The sequence below is a fragment of the Trematosphaeria pertusa genome, assembly GCF_010094035.1.
Source record: "Trematosphaeria pertusa strain CBS 122368 unplaced genomic scaffold BU26scaffold_18, whole genome shotgun sequence".
Taxonomy (NCBI): domain Eukaryota; kingdom Fungi; phylum Ascomycota; class Dothideomycetes; order Pleosporales; family Trematosphaeriaceae; genus Trematosphaeria; species Trematosphaeria pertusa.
The window spans coordinates 633,482-652,154 of NW_022987229.1; the positions used below are offsets into that span (position 1 = coordinate 633,482).

Consider the following 18,673-nt stretch of genomic DNA (forward strand, 5'->3'; position numbering starts at 1 on the left):
CCCCGCCTTAAACCCCTCCCACTCCCCCGCCCCAGCCTCCCCCTCGCGCAACAAACCCCCAACAAACCGGAACAAATGCCATACGCACCCATTCGGCCGTCTAGCACTCGTCTCCCTCAGGTCATCCACATCAACCAGCACCACGCCGGGCCACTCGCCGCCGCCGCCGGGCCACTCGAGCATCACGTTCCCCGCGCCCAGGTCGTCGTGCACGCGGCCCGCGGCGTGCAGGAACCGCACCGCGGCGAGGAGCTCCGCGAAGACGTGGAAGACGAGCGGGAACGGCAGCGGCTGAGCGTACGCGGCGGCGAACTGCGCGAGCGTGCAGCCCTGGATGAGGGACATGGTGTACCAGGCGGAGCGGGCGGCGCTGGCGTGGGAGAGGTCGAGGAGCTGTGGGATGTTGCTGCGCTGCTGCTGCTGGGCGGCTTTGAGGGCGGTTAAGGTCGCGGTGCGGGACTGGGCGGCGGTGGGTTTGAGAGGTGTGGGTTTGAGGACTTTGAGGGCGACGAGGGGGTGCTGCTGGGGTGAGTGTTCGGGGGTTGAGGGGCGGCAGATGAAGACTGTGCCGCGGTAGCCGCTGCTGAGCTCGTACAGGGGGGTGTAGAGCCCGCGAGCGGTACTGGGGAGCGTGGGCGATGTCATGGATGAGGATATTCTAGGTCAAGATTGGAGGTGGATTACTGAGAGCCCCTTTTGTACGCAGGCAGAAGCGCTGCTTGCTGTTCGCCAGACTCACCATGGTAGATTGGTGACTTAGAGCGAAAGGAAATCGATTAGTTAGGCAATCAAGGCTGGTCTTTTGCTGTAGGTTTCTTCCTGTTCACTTACGTGTGGGATGGGAGTTTGAGTGAAGGTCGAACACTAAACCGAAGCCGATACTATCCCCCGTCCCAGTATCTTTGGAGAAGCTTCCATATTCCTCCCCGTGCCTCTTCGTAGTATATAAAAACGTAGCGGGCTAACTCATAAGGGAACCTGGTGGCCTTCAGCTCTTTGAAGGGGGCTAAGGAAGTTAGGTGGAGTTGAGCCTTGGGGTGGAGAATTGTGAATGTGGGAGTGGATATGGCGAAGGCATAGAGTAGCCTGGAGGCTTTCGGTTTGATTGACTGAAGACGGCTTAAAGCTGAGGAGGGAGATCCAAGATGGAGCGTGCAGACGAGACTGTAGATATGGGTGAACGGATCGCCCAGCCTGATGAACTTCAGCTTTTTTTACTGCTAAAGGGAAGGGACTGAGGACAACGGTGCGAGGGACTAGAGTAGAGATCGAAATTGTAGAAATGATCAAGGTATGAGGCAGCATGAGGACTTTCAACTCCCCTCGCGGCAGACGAGGTGAGGCTGATGACAGCGGTTCGTGACGGAATGTAGACGAGGCTAGAGTAATTTGTGCACGTATCAACCAGCCCAGCGGCCTTCATCTCCCATCACACAACCCATCCCAGCACGAGTAGAAATGAGCAAAGAAACGCCTTTTATTGGCAGCAAGCGACGAGAGGGTATCTCCGCTGCAGAATGCTATGCTATGCCACCACAATCCATTGATAAAGAAGTCCCAGCCAGAAACGCCGCCACCACAACTGCCAGCCAGAAGACCTACTCGGTATCTGAGATATCGCGGCCCAGAAGCGGGCGCTCATCCCAGTCCCAAGAGTCTGTATCCGAGCTGCCATCATCACCACCATCATCGCGCCGACTAACGAACCAGCCGCGCAGATTCCTCGCAAAGGCGCCGAAGCCCATCAAGCTGCGTGACCCTCATTAGTATTGCAAAAGGAAAAGACAGTAGAACAAACAACCAAGCAAAGGGAAAGCAAAAGCAAAAGCACCGCTAAATCCATTCTCTTTTATCAACTCACTCATCCTGCAGCAAGGGCGCGCGTTCGCGATCTTCCGAGACGACTTCGCCGCGGGGGAAGATATCTCTGCCGATCCAAGCGGGGAAAGCAACGGCGAGGGAGAGCACGAAGAGCAGGGCGCCGATGGCGAAGGCGAAGATCCATTGGAGTTCGATGATTTTACCGAGGAATTGGCCGACGCCGGTGGCTATTGCAGTTAGCAAAACACTCGCTTTAGAGGTGAACAAGAAACAGGAACAAACTTACAGAACGCAAGAACCGAGAGGCAGAAACCCATGGTGTAGTCCTTGAACGCGGCAAGGAAGAAGATGCCGTACGCAGCAAAGCCCCAGATGAAGATATTCCCAACGATTCGCGCAGCGAGATTATCCTTGTGGACAGCCATCGCTCCGACCCAGTACAGCGCGACGAAATTCCAAGCCAGCGGGCCCGCAATGGTGCCGATGTGGATGAGTCTTGGCGTGGTAGAATGGCGGAAGTATGCCGCGCTCATGTTGAAGAAGTTGATGACAATGAGCAAGAGCGCGAGCCAGAAGTACGAGCGAACCCAAAGGTGGATAAAGCCAAAGAGCAGCAGGTTGGACGCAATGTAGTGCGAGCCAATGTTCGCAGCCGCATTGACGTAGACGACATTGCTCGAATAAAGCGACCAGGCGTAGACGAGTTGGAGGATGAAAATGACGATCCTATTCTCAAATCAGCCTCGAATACAAAGCTAAGGCTTGACAGGAAATCGGTATATTTACCAGTAGATGGAGGTAATGACGCTGTTTTGCGCAAATGCCGTTGGGCGATTGTTGCCCCAGATGGTGCGGCGCGGCTTGTGGCCCTCGCCGGGCGCTTTGAAGGTGTAGTAGATGGCCGTGATGAGGAAGACGAGGTAGGTCACGAGCGTGCAGACTCGGTGCAGGATCAGCGCCTGCGGGGAGAACTCTTCGCGGCGAGAGAAAGGGTTTACTGGTGGTCTGTCAGCCCGGACGTCCTCAAAAACGGAGAAACAGCTCAGATTGAGGCTCTGAAAGCAAGCAAAAGCGCTGGAAACGCTCAAAGGCGGTAAAGAAGCTGAAGAGTATACTTACGGCGGCGTCCACCGCTAGCAGCAACGCCGTTCTCGGACATGTTGACGAAGTTTTCGACGAAAATCTGTCAAAATATCAAAAAGGGAGGTAGTTGATAGAGCAAAGACGACTTTTCGCTGGCGAAAACGTGCAAATAAAGGAAGTCTCCAGGCAGTAGTGAGAACGTTTGCACGAAATATCAGGTCACCCTTTTGAACTTACGTCATTTGAAAAGCTACCCCTGCACCGCACTTGCAGGGGTCCAAGCTCCTTCCCCCGCACGCCGCCATGCTTCGCGCCACGCAAACCACGCCCCATGACTGCTTTCCGCTCCAATTACTGGATAATGGCTCGCTTCTGACGCTGAAACCATAGAGACCTGCATATCTTGTGACAACCTTAAGAATGGCTGGAAGCGGGGCATTGTCCTATCATACGACGCGCTGCTTACACGGATTGGATTGGATCAGCGATGGCGAGAAGACCTGAGGGCCATCAGGGTATGCATTGCGGGAGCGAGACGGGCTCTAGACGAACTCGCTGTATACGCCAAGTTTGAAGAGGTACCACGAGACTAGGTAGCGGAAAGGCTGCGGAAAAGGCGCTGAAGGCTTTCACGATCCCTGTTGCGAAGTTGTTGGGAGAAGGTGCATACTATGCTGCCCCGCTTTATGTTATTACCTCTGTCGTGATCCAGATGTCTGGATATACGAAGTACCTTGAGGCATCCGAGACTCCCTTTCCCTACTAGCTCACAGCAGCAGATCCTGGTTGCCATCTGCACCGCCAGGCGACATCACAGCCTGCTGCGGCGCAAGCTGATTGACCACCCAGCCGCCTCCCCCGCCCTGCTCCGCCATGATCGGACTCCCACCAAATGTACTCTGTCGCCCTACGCCAGCAAAGTATATATCCGCCTCGTGGGCGGCAGCAGCAGCGAGATTGTTTCCATTCGTGCCATTCCCGTTCGTTGCTGATGTGTCGAGCTTCGTGCGTTCTGCGGCAGCGCGTTCGCGGGCTTGCTGTGCAGCCTTGGCCGTAGGTAGCTCATGCCTTTGCAGCGCCACCGAATCCTGCAACTTCCTTGGGCGAGCAGATCGGAACACCTGGTTCACGGGTTTTAGATATACAGTGGCGAGTGTGCCGACATTAAGACACATCTCCTCCAACGTCCCAGGATCCAGCTTCTCTGACTCTTCTGCTGTGATGGCCGGCTTCTCGCCCATGACAACCTTCTTAGCTTCCTCGGGTGCTGAGGACAGCAGTCTCCAGTACATATAGCCTCGATCGCGCAGATCCGGGTTGTCCGTCTCCTCGGTAGCCCATTTGAGAACTTTGGGGACCAGCGTTGAGCCTCGTGTGGGTCGCTGGATGAAGAGCTTTACGGTCGCTGTGAGCAGCGCCAGCTGCACTTCATGTGTCTCTTCTCGGAAAGAATCAAGGAAGTCGTCCAATAGCACATCACTGTCCTCTATTCTATCGGCATACTGGCCGATAACCCATATCATGGCGGCCTTCGCCTCTGGCTCATCAAGCGAATCGAGATTCTCGCAAAGCGTCGAGATGATGGATTCGTACTGATTCGGGTACTTGCGGAAGATGTTGCGGATGACAACAGTGGCTTCTTGGACGATGTAGGAGACCTTCGTGCTGACAAGGGACAAGAGTGTCGATATGCAGAGCTGGCTGGCTGGAGGGATCTTGATTGCGAGCTTGCCAATGGCTCTGACGGATTTGCGAACAAAGTCGACGTCGATTTCCGTTGCGTATCTGAGTGCCTTATTAGATATGACCAACACGTGCAAAAGAGAAAGACTCACTCAGCGAGCTCCGTCAAAACCTCCTTGATGTTCTTCTCCGTCGCCAGCATGAAGATCAGCTCGAGCTTCGTGACCTTGACGTAGATGGGATCGTTGTATTTACAGAAGAAGACGCGGATATCGTTCCGTAACACTTCAGGTCTCCGCTGAAGAATTAGGAGAGCGTTCCGCAGAGCTAGATACTGGATCTCAGGCCCTTTCGAGAGCAGGGTGACAAGCGGTGGGGATAGCTTGTTACACAATGATGTGATTACTTTTGGGTCGGAAATGTAGTTCATCAGGTACAAGATGACGCGGATGCAGGTCAGAACAACGGCCGAGTTCGAATGTGAGAGACGGGGTGATATTCGCTCGGCGAGCAGGGCGGCTTCGGCTGTATCCTGGGGGACGTAGTTCATCATTGCTTCTAGAATATACGTCTGACCCCACTCGGAACAGTCCGGCAGAATGGAGACGATCTTCGAAGCGCTCGCGTAGTCAATCGTGAGCTTGATGCTCTCTGATCGCTCCCAGATGTCCATCAGGGCTGCCAAGGCGCTGGACACCACGGTGGGGTTCTCATCCCTCAGCATGCCGTTCAGTCTGTCGATAAGCTCTGACGACTCCACCATGTGCCGATCATGATCGTACAGCTTCGCTACGCAGAAAGCAGCCGTCTTGCGAACGTAGGGGTCGTTGTCGCGCAGCAGGTTCTTCAGATGCGGCACCGTCGCCTCGACGTATTCGCGGACGTGGATGTAGGACATGGTTCGCAGGGCGAGGGCGCGCACGAGAGGGTTGCTGTCGTGCATGTCCTCCTGGATGATGGGGAGAGCCTTGAGGGCAATGTCGGGTTTTATCCTGGCATAGTTGACCAGATACAAGAAGCACCTGAATCTGTCAGCCATGGCCTCTCAAGGCTCAATATGGTCCCTACGCACATCTTCTTGATCTCCAGGCTCGGTATGTGCATGCAGCCCACAATGTCCGGAAACAAGGCCACCATGTCGTTGTTGCTCATGGTCATGTTGGCGACGATCTTCTTCAGGGCCGTCTTCTTCGCGGAGAAGTTCTTGTCCTTCTTGCCGCCACTGTTGAGCTCGAGGCGCAGCTCAGCTACTTTGCCCTGCGGGGAGCGGAGGTATTGTAAGCGTGCGCTGTCGAAAGCGTAGGGGATAAACATCATGACACATGGTAAGGCTACAGGGGATCTGGGTATGCTGGCGATACCGTGCAGATATGGCGACGCAAGGACGGCGAGAAGGCGGGGAATAGACAGGAGAACAGATGTATTGAAGCTCAAGAGCGAGCAGAAGGCGGTGTGGGGAGACAGAGGGGAAGGAGGGACGTACTCGTGCAAAGAGCTTCGCGTCCTGGCCGGCGGTGCTCATGGTGGGCTAGCTATCTCGTGTCCGCTGGCTGTGCTGTCCCGGGATGCATGCGCCCAGCTGTAGCACGATACAAGCAGCAGCTCCCCTCTTCGTAGACCGTCTTAGCCGCCCTCCCTGGCGACTGCGCGGGATGCAGCAGAATTGATTGGGCGTAACGGTCCTCAGCCGGCAAATACCGCGTTGCGCATATCGGGAGGGCAAAATAACCTGCGCGAAGGGCAACAGCGGGAGTTCTGGAGGCGGGAACGGTGTGAATTGTGTGAATTGAATGTTTTGAGACGTTCACAGGTCCGCGGGTTGGTGCGGAAGGGGGCGTGCGAGCGCCAAGGCGGGCGCCGAGTGGGCCCTGACAGCCGCTCAACACCACGGCGACATCGCCAAACCTCACGCTTCACGACGAGAGCACGCATCCCGGCCCAGCATCCCGCCCGCTGTGTTCTCGACACCACCATGTCTGCACCGCCTCCGCCGCCCCCGCAATGGGTCATTGACCTCAACTCTACCCCTGCCACAAAGCCGCCGAAAAATGCATCCATCGCGGATCCACCAGGCTACACAGCTTCCCTCACCCGGAAAGAGCGGTCACAGTCATCCAAGAACGCAGCCAGGAAAGCGCCGACAACGGAAGAGATGGACACGCTCAAGATGAAGAAGGCGTGGGAGCTCGCCATTGCCCCCGCGAAGCAGCTGCCTATGAATGCCATCGGTACGCTCACATCCCCACCGAACACGCTGACACTGAGCTATGCTAACAGATATCAAGGAATGTACATGACCGGCAACACCCTCCAGATCTTCTCCATCTTCATGGTCTTCACCCTCTTCAAGACGCCCGTCATGGCCGTGCTCGCTATCCAGAAGTCCTTCGCCCCCTTCGAGACGCCCGGCACCAGGAACCGCCTCATCGCCGTAAAGCTTACCTATGTCCTCATGAACTTTCTGATGCTGGCACTGGGCATATGGAAGGTCAATGCCATGGGGCTGTTGCCAACCACGAGATCAGATTGGCTGGCTTGGGAAGGAGAGAGGACATGGTCGGAAAGAGCCGTTCCCAGGGAATGGCTATGAGAATCTATATTACCGGGCGGTGCAGAACTGGTCCTGAGAGCCTTCAAGTAGCTATGCATACAAGGGTATAATCCCACGAGCCGTAAGCAGCTCGCTTTTCCTCATTTTTCTCGTCTCGTCATCGCATATCCTTCAGTCAGCACTGATGGCGCCGAACTCCGAAATCTTCCTGCTGAACTTGATGACAATCTCCTTGCTCCTTGCTGCCTTGTTCATCTCATCCGTCGCAGCAAGCTCATTGTGGATGACTTGCTGCATCCAGCTTGGAATATCGAGCGGACCGGCGTCCCTTCCAGCCTCTGCCATCTCTCCCCACTCATTCCTCAGCCCCTCCACCGTCATCTCCTCTTCCCGCTTCAAGACAGTCCAGACCTCCCGCTCAAACCGCGCAAGCGGATCCGTCTTCTTCGACTTGAGCTCGAGCGTGTCCAGAACGGAAGCCAGATCGCTCCACTTGGTGACAACCTCCTCAACCACCATCAATAACCCGCGGACATCGCTCTTCGCTTTCTCCCTTGAGATTACGGAGGCTTTGTCGAAGTCGATCAAGACAACGTTCGGGTATTCGTGGAAGTGGTGCTCGTTCAGCGGGTGGTTCGGATCGATCATGATATTCGAAGCGCAGATGTCGTTGTGCGCGACTCCGGCTCCGTGGATGTACTCCACGGCTTCGACCATGTCCAGGAAGATGTGCCAGCAAAAATAGCTCGGGATACCCGCGATATCTGAGCACAGAACGCCGAAGTCCTGCAGATTCCGGCCGAAGATAGGACGCAAGCAGAGCCAAGAGGAAGCAGCGATACTGGTGACCTGCTCTCGAAGAATGAAGGATCCGACGACGTCGTCGCTCTGAACAGGGTGGTGGAGAAAATCGATGATGTTGGCTTCTTTCCTCACGGCTTCTGGGAGCGCGTGCTGCTTCACTACCATGAGTTGAGCGTGGTGGTCGGTATTGGCATCGAGACGGCGCAGGAGGCAGAGATATACGGATCCGCCTTCGTCCTTGGAGATCTTCTTGATGGTGCGGAAGGAGGAGACTGGGGGCCTCATTGTGGTGGAGGAGCTGGAGGGCGTCAGGGTGGGGTTTGCGGCGTCGAAGGTGCAGATGTCGTTGGACGAGCTGGACGCCTTCAGGCGGAGTATCGCGGCGGCAGAGCTGAGGATGTACGCGGCTTTGAAGGGCTTCGCGCTGGGAGTTGCGGAGTGAGCGTTGACGATGCTGGCGGTGGTGTGTTGTTGGCGGTTGAGATCCAGAATTTTGGAGAACTTGTGTCGGGGGAGTGTGTCGTCGTCGTGCGGTGACGCAACCGCGCGAGCAGACACTGAGGTGAAAAGAGCGGTGGGTCACAGACCAGTTTGCTACGACAAATCTCGCGCCTTTCTCCGGATGCTGAGGGCTTCCAGGCTCTTCCAGACGGATTCAAAGTCCGCTATGTCGTTCTCCCTAATCCTATACCTTGCAGAGAGACCCAGATGTCTCCACGGCTCTCCCATACTGCTTCCAAGCTTGCCCTCCTATTCTCGTTCATTCTGTTTCTGGCACTGGCAACAAAACGCCTTCAGACTCTCCTATACCGTTTCTGAGCTCGCAATGCACTCCTACATAAGGAAGCGGCTGCCTCTCCGTGATAGCATACGCCTCTGAAAGCGACCAGGCTCTCCCATTCTATGGTTGAAATGGCCCAACGCCGTCCCTTTTCGTTTATAGAAATGGGCAACAACCTTGGAATCGACATTATGAGCCCTTCCGTGACCTTGAAGGGGATATGGGGTCACTAATGAACGAATAGGGAAGGAGTATGCACGCCACAATCGCTTCCCCAGGCCAAGCCAAATGCGTCTTCAGCCTCGTGTTCCGCTGTCAACCTCAGCTCTTCAGCCTACACCGGTGCCTGCCACCGTTGCCTCCCTCCGGACCCGCACCGCATGTTCACATTATGTTCCGCATACCATGAGTCCGCTGTAGCGCTCAACAATGTCTGCAGCTCGAGATTGCAGCTTTGACCGAGCTTGGCTGAATGAGCCTGGCATTTTCGAGCCAAGCGATGAACATCTTTATGTAGAGATCAAGGAGGTAAATGTAAGTCCTCTCAGTCTTTCTGGCACGTAACATACTAAGTATCTAGGCGAAAGTAAGTTATTCCGAGGAGCCAAAGAGCGGAGAGGAACTCCCAGCCTTGTGCGCGACAGCGACCGACCCAAATGCGAGATGGGCATTGCGACTGTACGGTCCTCGTTATGATTTTTTATTAATTCCAGCTGATGTTCTTTCCAGCCTGATTACTACCCGGGTGTATCATCGCAATTCGAGAAGACACGTTCCGTACTCGACGAAGATGATAGACGCTTTCGGGAAACACTGGCGCATTTCAGCTCTTTGTTTCGGCGACCGCAGCTCATGCAGCATGCCTTTCAATCCCGTTCCTTGCAATCCCTCCTGGAGCGGTATGTATCATACCTCTGCTCCGGGCTCCTGCCCAATAGTGACAATGCAGCAGGTTTCATGGTCCGCTGGATCTACAGCCTCCCCTTTACCTGCACCTTCTGCATTGCCCACAACAGCAGCACAAAGACAACCTACGCAGTCTGCTACGGCCCCGACCGCACCGACAAAACCGCCTTTCTAGCGCGCCTCAAGCGCGCCAAAAACGACGCCTTCCAGCCCTTCCTCGCACCCCTCATCATGACGGACCTCACGCTCGCGGGCCTCGAGCGCTTCTCCCACACCATCTACGACGACCACATCCCCGTCCGCGAGGCCATGGGCTGCAACATGTACTTCCAGCTCGCACAGGACTACGTCGCGCCAGACCTCACCGAGATGCCGCGGAGGCTCACCGCGCTGGCGAACGCGGTCGCGAGTAACACGTCTGCTATGCTCCATACGGCAGGGGTTATAGAGCACATGAGTGAGCAGATTGAGCAGAGCCATGATGTTGACGACGCTGAGGCCGCGTTGATCGTGCAGATGAGAGATCGGTTGATGCTGATGCGGCAGATTGTCGCGAACACGAAGAGGAGGAACGAATACATCAAGGAGTCTGTGAAGGCGCAGGTCCAGATGGTAAGTCCCATCCTTTCCGTCCCGTCTACCATGAAACCTGCAACTGATATCCGAGCGAAGGTGTACGCGCTTCTCGCGCAAAAAGACAACGAGCTGAACCGCCGCTATGGAGCGGACATGCGCGTCATCGCCGTCGTCACACTGCTCTTCCTCCCTGGCACTTTCGTCGCTACGCTTTTCAGCGCCAGCTTCTGGGACTTTAGTCCGGCTAACCGTGGCTCGGTGGTGTCGGAGTGGGTGTGGCTGTACTGGATCATCACTATAGCACTGACTGTAGCTGTGTTGGCGGTTTGGAGGACGCATCCGCGGCTGCGGAAGCGGAAGCCGTGGAGAGCGGCGGGAGCGGATGAGGAATCTGGGAAGAAGGATGATTGAGAAACTGTTGGAGGGCAATGGTTAGACTTCAATGTGAATTTTTGGGCGAAACCTATCTCGGTCAAGCGAAACGGTGCAATGATCAAGGCACTCAACCTTCGTCGCGAGCGCTCCGGTGGCCGGCCAACCCGAAATATATGATCATGCTCAGCGGTCGTGTGACAATGTCCTCGATATAAATTCACCGTACCATGAAGCCTAACAGCCGCTCCATAGCACATTTCAGATTCCAAAATTCCTAACCATAGCATCGAAGGAACCTTGAAAACGAAACGAAACAAAATAATGGAAGATAATTCTGCTATCGACTTCCCGCGATCTGCGCGAGACAAATACATTCCTTTCAAGGTAGCTGGTGCAGGAAACCGTGGGCTCGTCTACTTCGCCCTCCCCATCCATGACCTCCCGAAGGAGCCCCCGAAAAGCAGCGATCAATACGCCGCTCTTCGCCAGAAACTCGTCGCCGTCAAGCTCCTCAAGACCTACTCCGGGGCGCAACCACAAGCCGAGCTAGACAGCATCCAAAACCTACAGCTAACCCTAGCGTCCGGAACATCAGGGGTCCCTACGGCATGGGATCCAGTAACCAGGCTCTTGCCGTGGCCAATTCGCTTGTCCCGCGCAATGGACGCGCCATGGTATGCGATGCGCGCCATTCACGGGGCGACCTTAGAAACGCTGCTTGAGATTGAACCCTTGCTCCCGCGCTCCCTCGTGTTCTGGATTTTCCGCGAGCTCGTGACAGCCTTAGCGACGATCCGGGCGCGCGGAATGATGTACACGGATCTGTCGCCGAGCAATATAATGCTGCACGGGGTATCTGGGGACACGGCAGTCGCGGAGCCGCTCAGCATGACGTTGTTGGACCCCGGGAGCGTCAGGCCGCACACGAGGGCCCGCGAGGAGTATGCTTGCTTGACGCTGCTTACGGTTATGCATGAGGTTTCTAAGGAGCGGGAACTCCCTAAGGTGTCGAAAGAGCAGCGTGGTATGGTGTCCGCTGCGGACGATTTCTATTTCTTCGTCCGAGCGGGCAGACGGCAGAGGGAGAGGCGGATACCGGTGCTAGCGCTGGATCGGCTGTGGCAGGGATTTGCGGAGGTGGTGGAGGCTTTTCGGAGGACGGTGGGTGTGCAGGTTCCGGATTGTTGGATAGCGGAGCTCGCGAAGCCGATTATGAGTGACGAAGAGCTTGACGCGGCCATTATTGAGGGGGGTTTGAGGGTTCGGATCGACGAGAGGGGATAGTTGGCAACAAGTCGAAGGCGCTGCAAGAGACCTCAAGACCCTGGCGTGCCCATGTCTTGGGCTGGGAGTTGCCCCTTACTAGAGGGCCTCACGCCCAAAATCGTGTTTCGGGTCACCAATCTTACTGGGTTGCGAACGAGCCTCCCCGGAGAAGATATATTGCCATCATACCCTGATAACCTTCGTAATGTCAAACAGCCCCTTCTTCTTTTTCTCCGTCATTCCATCCTCCAGTATCCCTGTGACTTCCTCTCCTACACAACCTCGCTGGTTGCTAGCGACCTTCACGCCATACTTCTTGAATTCGCCGCTGCGGCCCGTAGCCCCGCACACCCACGCCTTCACCCCGTTCCAATCATTACCGGAAAGCAACTCGGTACCGTAAGCCGTGGACCATGGGGATGCCACCTGCCACGGCGGCAGGGTCTCTCTAAGTTCGGGGGCGAATGACGAGACCACTACCAGCTGAGACGACGACGCGGATGCTTCCGAGCCGGCGAAACTCCTAGGGTTATGAATTTCATGGCGTAGCCAGTCGAGATCTCGGGCATGCTCAGCATTGTGCTTCGCTATGCTCCAGTCGCGTATTCCCTCCTGCTGGTCAAATTCCGGGATCCTGTTGAGAACAGCGGCCTCCGCCGCCTCGGGAATCTTACTCCACAGCGTGCACCCCAGTAGCGTGACATTCGTACCCGCCACATCCGATCTTGTCCTGCACAACACCTCAAGCTTCCCTTTTGTACCCATCTCCTTCTCCAGTCTTCCCGCAAGCTCTAGGCCGTCGAGATAACCAAGACCGTGGAATTCGAGTGACCCAAGAACGAGGAATACCTTCTCGTAGAGGTTGCAGCGCCGAACAAGGAAGGAGAGATAAGATTCGTAGTCGATGAGGCGACCAATGTTGCCGGCGAGGATAAGGTACGGCGCCGTGACTGGGATGTGGAAGGTGAGATACTGGGATTCGTAGTTGAGGTGGAGGTCCGAAAGGATCTGGAAGGAGGTTTTGGGTGCCGAGAAAAGGCCTGAGAGGCGTTTCATGGTGGATGATGTCGGGAGATGCGCTGGGAAGGCAGCGGCAGGCAGAGATGAGTATGACTTGAGTACAAGAAGAATAGCGAAAATAGCGACAAGAGAGCTAACGCAAATGGAGGCCGAAGGAAACTATGCCAGTATCTGCGGGATAGAGGGCTTCTGTCGATATGGGGGTCTGCTGGAGATGTTTGTAGAATGGAATAATTAGAGCCAAAAAGATTACAGCACAAGGTGGGAAGAACAGCTCCTGATATACCGTAGCTACGGACGGAATATTCAAAAGCACGTCACGCTGCCCATTGCAGACGCTGCGGCTGGCTGAAGCGGACAGAGTGTTCCAAGGTTCGTCGCCCGGGAGCCATTCGCAGCCCTACCCTACAGCAATCGTGCAGGTAAGCCGCATCTCGAAGCTCCACGGCATGCTAGAAGGATGCCGAGGCCGTCGCTGAATGGCGGCGGAGCGTGCTGTGGAGGATGGGCGTAGAGTGGCTTTCTGCGAAGTGAATTTATCTAACCCGAACAGGGATGGCGCTGCTGACGAGAGCCGGCCCTCCCGTTCTCGACTGGTGCCGCCGCGGCCATCCAGACCGCATCTTCCATCTCGAAATCATCCAAAGCATTGCGTCTCCCCATGAACAGGCACTGACAGGTCTTTTTGCAGCACATTTGACCCTCGTGTCCCGCCTAAGAAACCTGCTGCGCTTCAGCTGAATGGACGCCGTCCGCCTTTTACGAGACCTTCATCCAGTCCTCAACCCGGCGTCGTCCAATTTCATATACTTCGGGCAGCACTCGTTATTCACAGACAAAGTCCGACCTATTAACATGCTCGGATCATCCGTCTACAACGACTTGCGTTCGTGCGCTGCTCTCCTTGAGGCTCCGGCGACTTGGCACCACAGTCTCGTCGCGCGGCAAGCACGCAATCACCAGGAACCGACGACAGCTCGCACTAGGGCATAACAACCACAGTCCAGCCCCCGACACGATATCCTCCGGATTCAGGACACGTCCATGTATGGTGGGGTATGGACGCCTCTTGCGCACGCGCTCATTGCACGTCATGAAGAGATCCGACGGCTTTAGTGGATTTTTGCTAACCTTGGTATAACTTCCCAGATGGACGGATACAGTGGAGTAATACGTGGGCTCCCAGTACGTTTTCTACTCGAGCTGACTTCTCTCGAACCCAATACGGCTGTGTGTAAGCGTGCCAGGGCGACAAACGCTGGCCTTAGACCATGGGCTGTTGCTTTTGCGCGCACCACAAGATGTGGTACAGAGCTTACATGTGCACCAGAAGTCCCATCCGGTAGTTGAGAGGGATAACCTGGGACCGCGTTATGCTCGATGGAATACGGTTCCGTATTGATGTGGTACAACAGAGCCCTTCAGCCATGTCCTGGTTTTTGTTAGCGAATACGGCTTTCGGCTAGGCGGAATCTTGCGTTCGGATGGAGAGTTCGCTGGAATCGGAGCAACCGCATACGAGATTACCAGATCGGGCACGGATGGCTGGGCCAAGCACACTTTTCCTGTGGGGAGCCGGCCCCTGCGATTTCATAGCCCACCAACCTACATTGCGATTGCCGTGGCAGTTCCGGCTCTATCTGCTAGGCAGGGACTTCTTGGGCGTGCAGGTTAATAGCAGTTGTTCGACGGATGCTCGCCCCTACTTGAGCTTGAACCCACCATTACGGCTTCTATGCATTGGATCCGGGTCCTTGGTGTCGTTCTTCCTCCGGTACTTTACACGAAGTCGTTGCCGATATCGACTTTTCCCCAGATACAGCTTCGGGCGCCTTGCGTTATCCGGCTAAATAGCTACATGAGCTCAGTCTCTCAAGCTTATCGCACTACGCACATGGTATGATCCAGAGCTCTCCTTGCTCACTTTTGAGGCTGACTGCGCAATAAATCTTTGCAGACTAGACACGGCTCGATATTAATGACGACGATCTACCGCTTCCTAGCCAGGGACCACACCCCACGAACACCAAGAATAACTTGCCGACTTTGTTTGATCGTTGGAGACGTGACCGTATATTGCGCGACACTTCTTCGGGCCGCTACAAGTCCACGAGCGTCTTCGCGATCTCTGCCGGCCATATCGTATCAGCTTCCGCGCAGGCGCAAGCTAATGGTCGCCGTCATACACTGCCAAAGCGATGACTGTCGAGTTTGATGGAACTTCAAAACAACCTCACGACCCCAAGACCTCCTCATTGCCATAGCTGCTAGTTTTGGAGTTCACGGATCAGGAGATTCCCGGGCCTTGTGATTCATGCGATTTCTAGCAGTGCTCGTCGCCGTCCATCGGTTCTGTACCACTTTCCAGAAGAACGCCCTCTGCTGCAGGTGCAATATAAGGTACGTATTGAAGTACCTGTAGTACCCAGAACTCGCAGCTCGTATACTGAGTAGGCGAATCTGGGCTTGCATTACTCACCCTCGCGCGCAGGTCGGACCAATCATCTCGCCTCTGTTCGCCCTCTTGGCTGTCAGCTCTTATCATTCTGCGAACCTTACTAGCGAAGAAATTCTGCTCAACACCTACACCAGTCCTCAAGCGAGCGGAAAGACGGGCAGATGGTATCCCTCGAGTATTTTTAGGCCCCATGTGCCCTCTGTGCGACGTCGTATTCATTTATTCTCTCGCCTTTGGAACATGATGAACGGGACTACCGGCGTCTTGTCCTTCTGTCCCGCCTCTTGAGCACCATCTAGACTGGAGGTCATTCTACTAGCTGGCCCACGATGCGCAATCGAGAGAGTATAAGTAGCTCGATAGCTCTGGAGTCATTGCTATTTGTGTCACGATCATTCTTTTCCCCTAGCTGAGGATTCTCTGTTTCTTCTTCTTTCAGGCCTAGGTTCTCCACTATGAAGCCCGTCATATTGTTGAGCTATACTCTTCTCTCCTCTTTTCCTTCTTCGCTCGCCCACCCAGGCATGGGAGAGGCAATGTCCGAGATGAAAAGGGCTGCCCTGGTTGCTCGGGCTGACCCGAAGCAGCTCCTCGGCGACTTGAAGACGCTCAAAGATTCCCAGCTCACGGCTATTGGCAAAGATATCAAAGCCATTCTCCTCTACACGAAAGACGCGCGCTCCAATGAGATTGACTCTTCCATACCTCCGGGCACCGTGGATAGTGCTGCATGCAAAGCGGATCCGTGCTGCTTGTGGAAGTGGATATCGTACGAAATGACTGCAAAGTTCAACGGCACCTCCGGTCGCTGCACAAAGTTTGCACGAGGAGCGGTGCGGTTGGGCTTCCACGACGCAGCAGTTTGGACAAATACGAGTACCACGGGTGGCGCGGATGGAAGTATCTTACTCTCCAACGAGATGGATCGCGCGGACAACGATGGCCTGGAAGCGATTGCAGACCAAATGAAGTCCTGGTACAACAAGTACAACAAGTACGGCGCCTCGATGGCCGATCTTATTCAATTCGGCGCCAATGTCGCTACTGTGGTCTGTCCGCTCGGCCCACGGATCCGATCCTTCGTTGGTCGCAAGGACAATTCGAAAGCCGGACCGACTGGCCTGCTGCCTGCTGTAACCGACTCGGCCGACAAGCTCCTCAAGCTCTTCGCCGCAAAGACGATCGATGCGCATGATCTCATTGCTTTGGTCGGAGCCCATACCACTTCGCAGCAGCACTTCGTCGATACCGCAAGGGACGGTGACCCACAGGACACCACTCCTGGAATCTGGGATGTCGCATTCTATCCGCAGACAACTGCGAACCCGCCACCTCGAGTGCTCAAGTTTCAGAGCGACATCAATCTTAGCGGGGATTCGCGCACTAAGGCGGACTGGGCAGCTTTTGGCGCCGGCGCTACAGGCCAGAATGCTTGGAATCTGGTAAGTGGATTATTGTACTGCTCAGACACGCTGAAAATTCCCGCTGACAATTACAGGACTATGCCAAAGCGTACACACGTATGTCGCTACTTGGTGTCAACAACATCAATGACCTGAAGGAGTGCACGAAGGTTCTTCCACCGGAGCGCACTTCGTTTGTTAGCCAGGATCAGGTGGTGTTGGACATGTGGCTGCAGGGACAATTCGACCAGTTGAACAACATGGTGGACGATGCTATCATGCTCACTGGCGTGATCACTAACCCTGGGAAGGAGTAAGCCCACGGGGAGATCTATTTACTTTAAGAATTATGTGCTTGATCAAGTTCCCATCCCTGCATATACCCTAATCGGTCTGAGTGGCTGTCGACGACGCTACGCGCTGTCACGTTTTCTCGCGTTCATGCCCTGTTCTAATACGAGAATACGAAGCCCCCCGCAGCCGCTCCACCAATCGCTTAGCCAGCTGTCTGCGTCATGCAGCATGCGCGCCCTTCTGAGTCGCAGCGCCTCATTTTCTTAAGTATTGTCAATCCCCCGCTCTGCCATGTTCCTACATACCTATCCTCCCATCGTCCGGCGAGAACCAAATCCACGTCATGGCATCCGAGGCGGAAACTGTGACTCTTACGGCGCACTGTCTTTGCAAAGCCCACGTCTTCACGACGACAGTTTCGAGAAGCAATCTCCCATTACCAGCCTACGCATGCCACTGCGACTCATGTCGCCACTCTACAGGTGCCCTCTATTCGATCGACGCGCCCTGGCCCGAGCCTCGACCGAACGTTGACACCTCCGCGCTCAAATCCTTCCACTTCTCGCCTTCCATCGATATCCTCTTCTGCGGCACGTGCTCCACACCCATGTTCTTTGCACATTCTCAGAAGCCCGATGGCGAGCTCGGCATCTTTACTGGTACGCTGCAGAACGGTACAGTCAACCCAATCAAGATAGTCGACCATATCTACGTTGGCGATACGACCGACGGCGGCGCCACGATGTGGCTGCGTAAACCGAACGAGGATGGCACCGACGCGAAGCGGTTCAGAGAGCGCGGCAAGGGAGACAACGTTGAGGAGTATCCCTGGGGTTGGCCGGCCGCTTCTTCGTTCACCGGCTACGAGGCTAGAAAGGAGGATTCCCTGCCGATTCGCTGCAAATGCAAGGGCGTCGATCTCGTCCTCCACCGGGGAAGCTACGACGGCAAGAAACGAGAGGAACTCCCATGGTTCATTGATCCAGCTACCTACAAGCCGCTTGTTGGTTTCTGCGGCTGCGAATCCTGCAGGCTGTTCAGCGGCGTCGATGTCTGGACCTGGACTTTTGCAGAGCTGGAGAACATCTCCTTTGCACCGTCCACGGATAAGGCGTTTCCCAAGCAGACTACTGACCTCAAAGCTCTAGTTGATGCGAAGGACCCGTCCATCGGCACCCTCACGTACTACGCTTCCTCTCCGGACGTGCAGCGATACTTCTGCGGTAATTGCTCGGCCTGTATATTCTATGCGGTGGATGACCGTCCGCATATGGTGGATGTTGCTGTTGGGGTGCTGGAGGCTTCTGATGGAGCGAGGGCGGAAGGATTTCTCTCTTGGGCATATGGAAAGGTCAGCAGAATGCAAGACTCGGGGGGCGGGTGGCGGATGGCTCTGCTGGAGAGAGTGGAGAAGGAGTGCGAGGAGTGGAGGATTGGCAGAGGATACCCGAAGAATTGGATGCGGATTGCGCGCGAGCAGGCTGAGGCTAAGGCGAAGAGTTAGACTGGAGATTTGGTGGCCTGAAGTGCTCCAAGCAATGATGGCAAACTTAACATTTTCTCTGTCCTTGAGGCTATAATCTATTTACTGGCGTACTTCGGGTTGCAATCACGTGTCCTTTTTTTTTTTTTTTGACGGCTTCTATTCCCAC

At 55.3% G+C, this 18,673-nt stretch overlaps 9 protein-coding genes across 9 annotated transcripts; 5 read left to right on the forward strand and 4 right to left on the reverse strand.

Moving 5' to 3' along the window:
- Positions 1-88: 88 nt before the first annotated feature.
- On the reverse strand, positions 89-645 carry BU26DRAFT_570483 (uncharacterized protein; the record flags this gene model as incomplete). The annotated part of the gene is made up of 1 exon (XM_033834012.1): positions 89-645. A coding segment is annotated over one exon (557 nt), but the record flags the coding sequence as incomplete, so codon positions are not given.
- A 1,167-nt stretch (positions 646-1,812) lies between these two features.
- On the reverse strand, positions 1,813-3,354 carry BU26DRAFT_126138 (DUF1774-domain-containing protein). Its single transcript, XM_033819575.1, has 5 exons — positions 3,142-3,354; positions 2,941-3,084; positions 2,608-2,818; positions 2,108-2,547; positions 1,813-2,048 (listed from the first exon to the last, which is right to left on the reverse strand). The coding sequence occupies exons 2-5, from the start codon at positions 2,978-2,980 to the stop codon at positions 1,858-1,860; spliced, it is 882 nt and encodes a 293-aa protein (XP_033678084.1). The 5' UTR covers positions 2,981-3,084; positions 3,142-3,354; the 3' UTR covers positions 1,813-1,857.
- A 317-nt stretch (positions 3,355-3,671) lies between these two features.
- Positions 3,672-5,904, reverse strand: BU26DRAFT_437541 (Adaptor protein complex beta subunit; the record flags this gene model as incomplete). The annotated part of the gene is made up of 3 exons (XM_033824242.1): positions 3,672-4,689; positions 4,740-5,609; positions 5,660-5,904. The coding sequence occupies 3 exons, from the start codon at positions 5,902-5,904 to the stop codon at positions 3,672-3,674; spliced, it is 2,133 nt and encodes a 710-aa protein (XP_033678085.1).
- A 494-nt stretch (positions 5,905-6,398) lies between these two features.
- On the forward strand, positions 6,399-7,243 carry BU26DRAFT_126119 (transmembrane protein 85). The gene has a single exon (XM_033819574.1). The coding sequence runs from the start codon at positions 6,560-6,562 to the stop codon at positions 7,175-7,177; it is 618 nt and encodes a 205-aa protein (XP_033678086.1). The 5' UTR covers positions 6,399-6,559; the 3' UTR covers positions 7,178-7,243.
- Positions 7,244-9,077: 1,834 nt separating this feature from the next.
- BU26DRAFT_609780 (uncharacterized protein) lies at positions 9,078-10,661 on the forward strand. The gene is made up of 5 exons (XM_033835948.1): positions 9,078-9,257; positions 9,304-9,401; positions 9,453-9,622; positions 9,676-10,241; positions 10,302-10,661. Exons 1-5 carry the CDS (start codon positions 9,153-9,155, stop codon positions 10,614-10,616), a joined length of 1,254 nt encoding a protein of 417 aa, XP_033678087.1. The 5' UTR covers positions 9,078-9,152; the 3' UTR covers positions 10,617-10,661.
- A 240-nt stretch (positions 10,662-10,901) lies between these two features.
- Positions 10,902-11,864, forward strand: BU26DRAFT_570489 (uncharacterized protein; the record flags this gene model as incomplete). Its single annotated transcript, XM_033834013.1, has 1 exon — positions 10,902-11,864. One exon carries the CDS (start codon positions 10,902-10,904, stop codon positions 11,862-11,864), a length of 963 nt encoding a protein of 320 aa, XP_033678088.1.
- An 83-nt stretch (positions 11,865-11,947) lies between these two features.
- BU26DRAFT_126233 (ser/Thr protein phosphatase superfamily) lies at positions 11,948-13,344 on the reverse strand. Its single transcript, XM_033819576.1, has one exon. The coding sequence runs from the start codon at positions 12,900-12,902 to the stop codon at positions 12,030-12,032; it is 873 nt and encodes a 290-aa protein (XP_033678089.1). The 5' UTR covers positions 12,903-13,344; the 3' UTR covers positions 11,948-12,029.
- Positions 13,345-15,779: 2,435 nt separating this feature from the next.
- On the forward strand, positions 15,780-17,044 carry BU26DRAFT_437624 (class II peroxidase; the record flags this gene model as incomplete). The annotated part of the gene is made up of 2 exons (XM_033824248.1): positions 15,780-16,766; positions 16,823-17,044. The coding sequence occupies 2 exons, from the start codon at positions 15,780-15,782 to the stop codon at positions 17,042-17,044; spliced, it is 1,209 nt and encodes a 402-aa protein (XP_033678090.1).
- Positions 17,045-17,311: 267 nt separating this feature from the next.
- BU26DRAFT_524062 (uncharacterized protein) lies at positions 17,312-18,629 on the forward strand. The gene has a single exon (XM_033830194.1). The coding sequence runs from the start codon at positions 17,365-17,367 to the stop codon at positions 18,523-18,525; it is 1,161 nt and encodes a 386-aa protein (XP_033678091.1). The 5' UTR covers positions 17,312-17,364; the 3' UTR covers positions 18,526-18,629.
- The last annotated feature ends 44 nt before the right edge of the window (positions 18,630-18,673 follow it).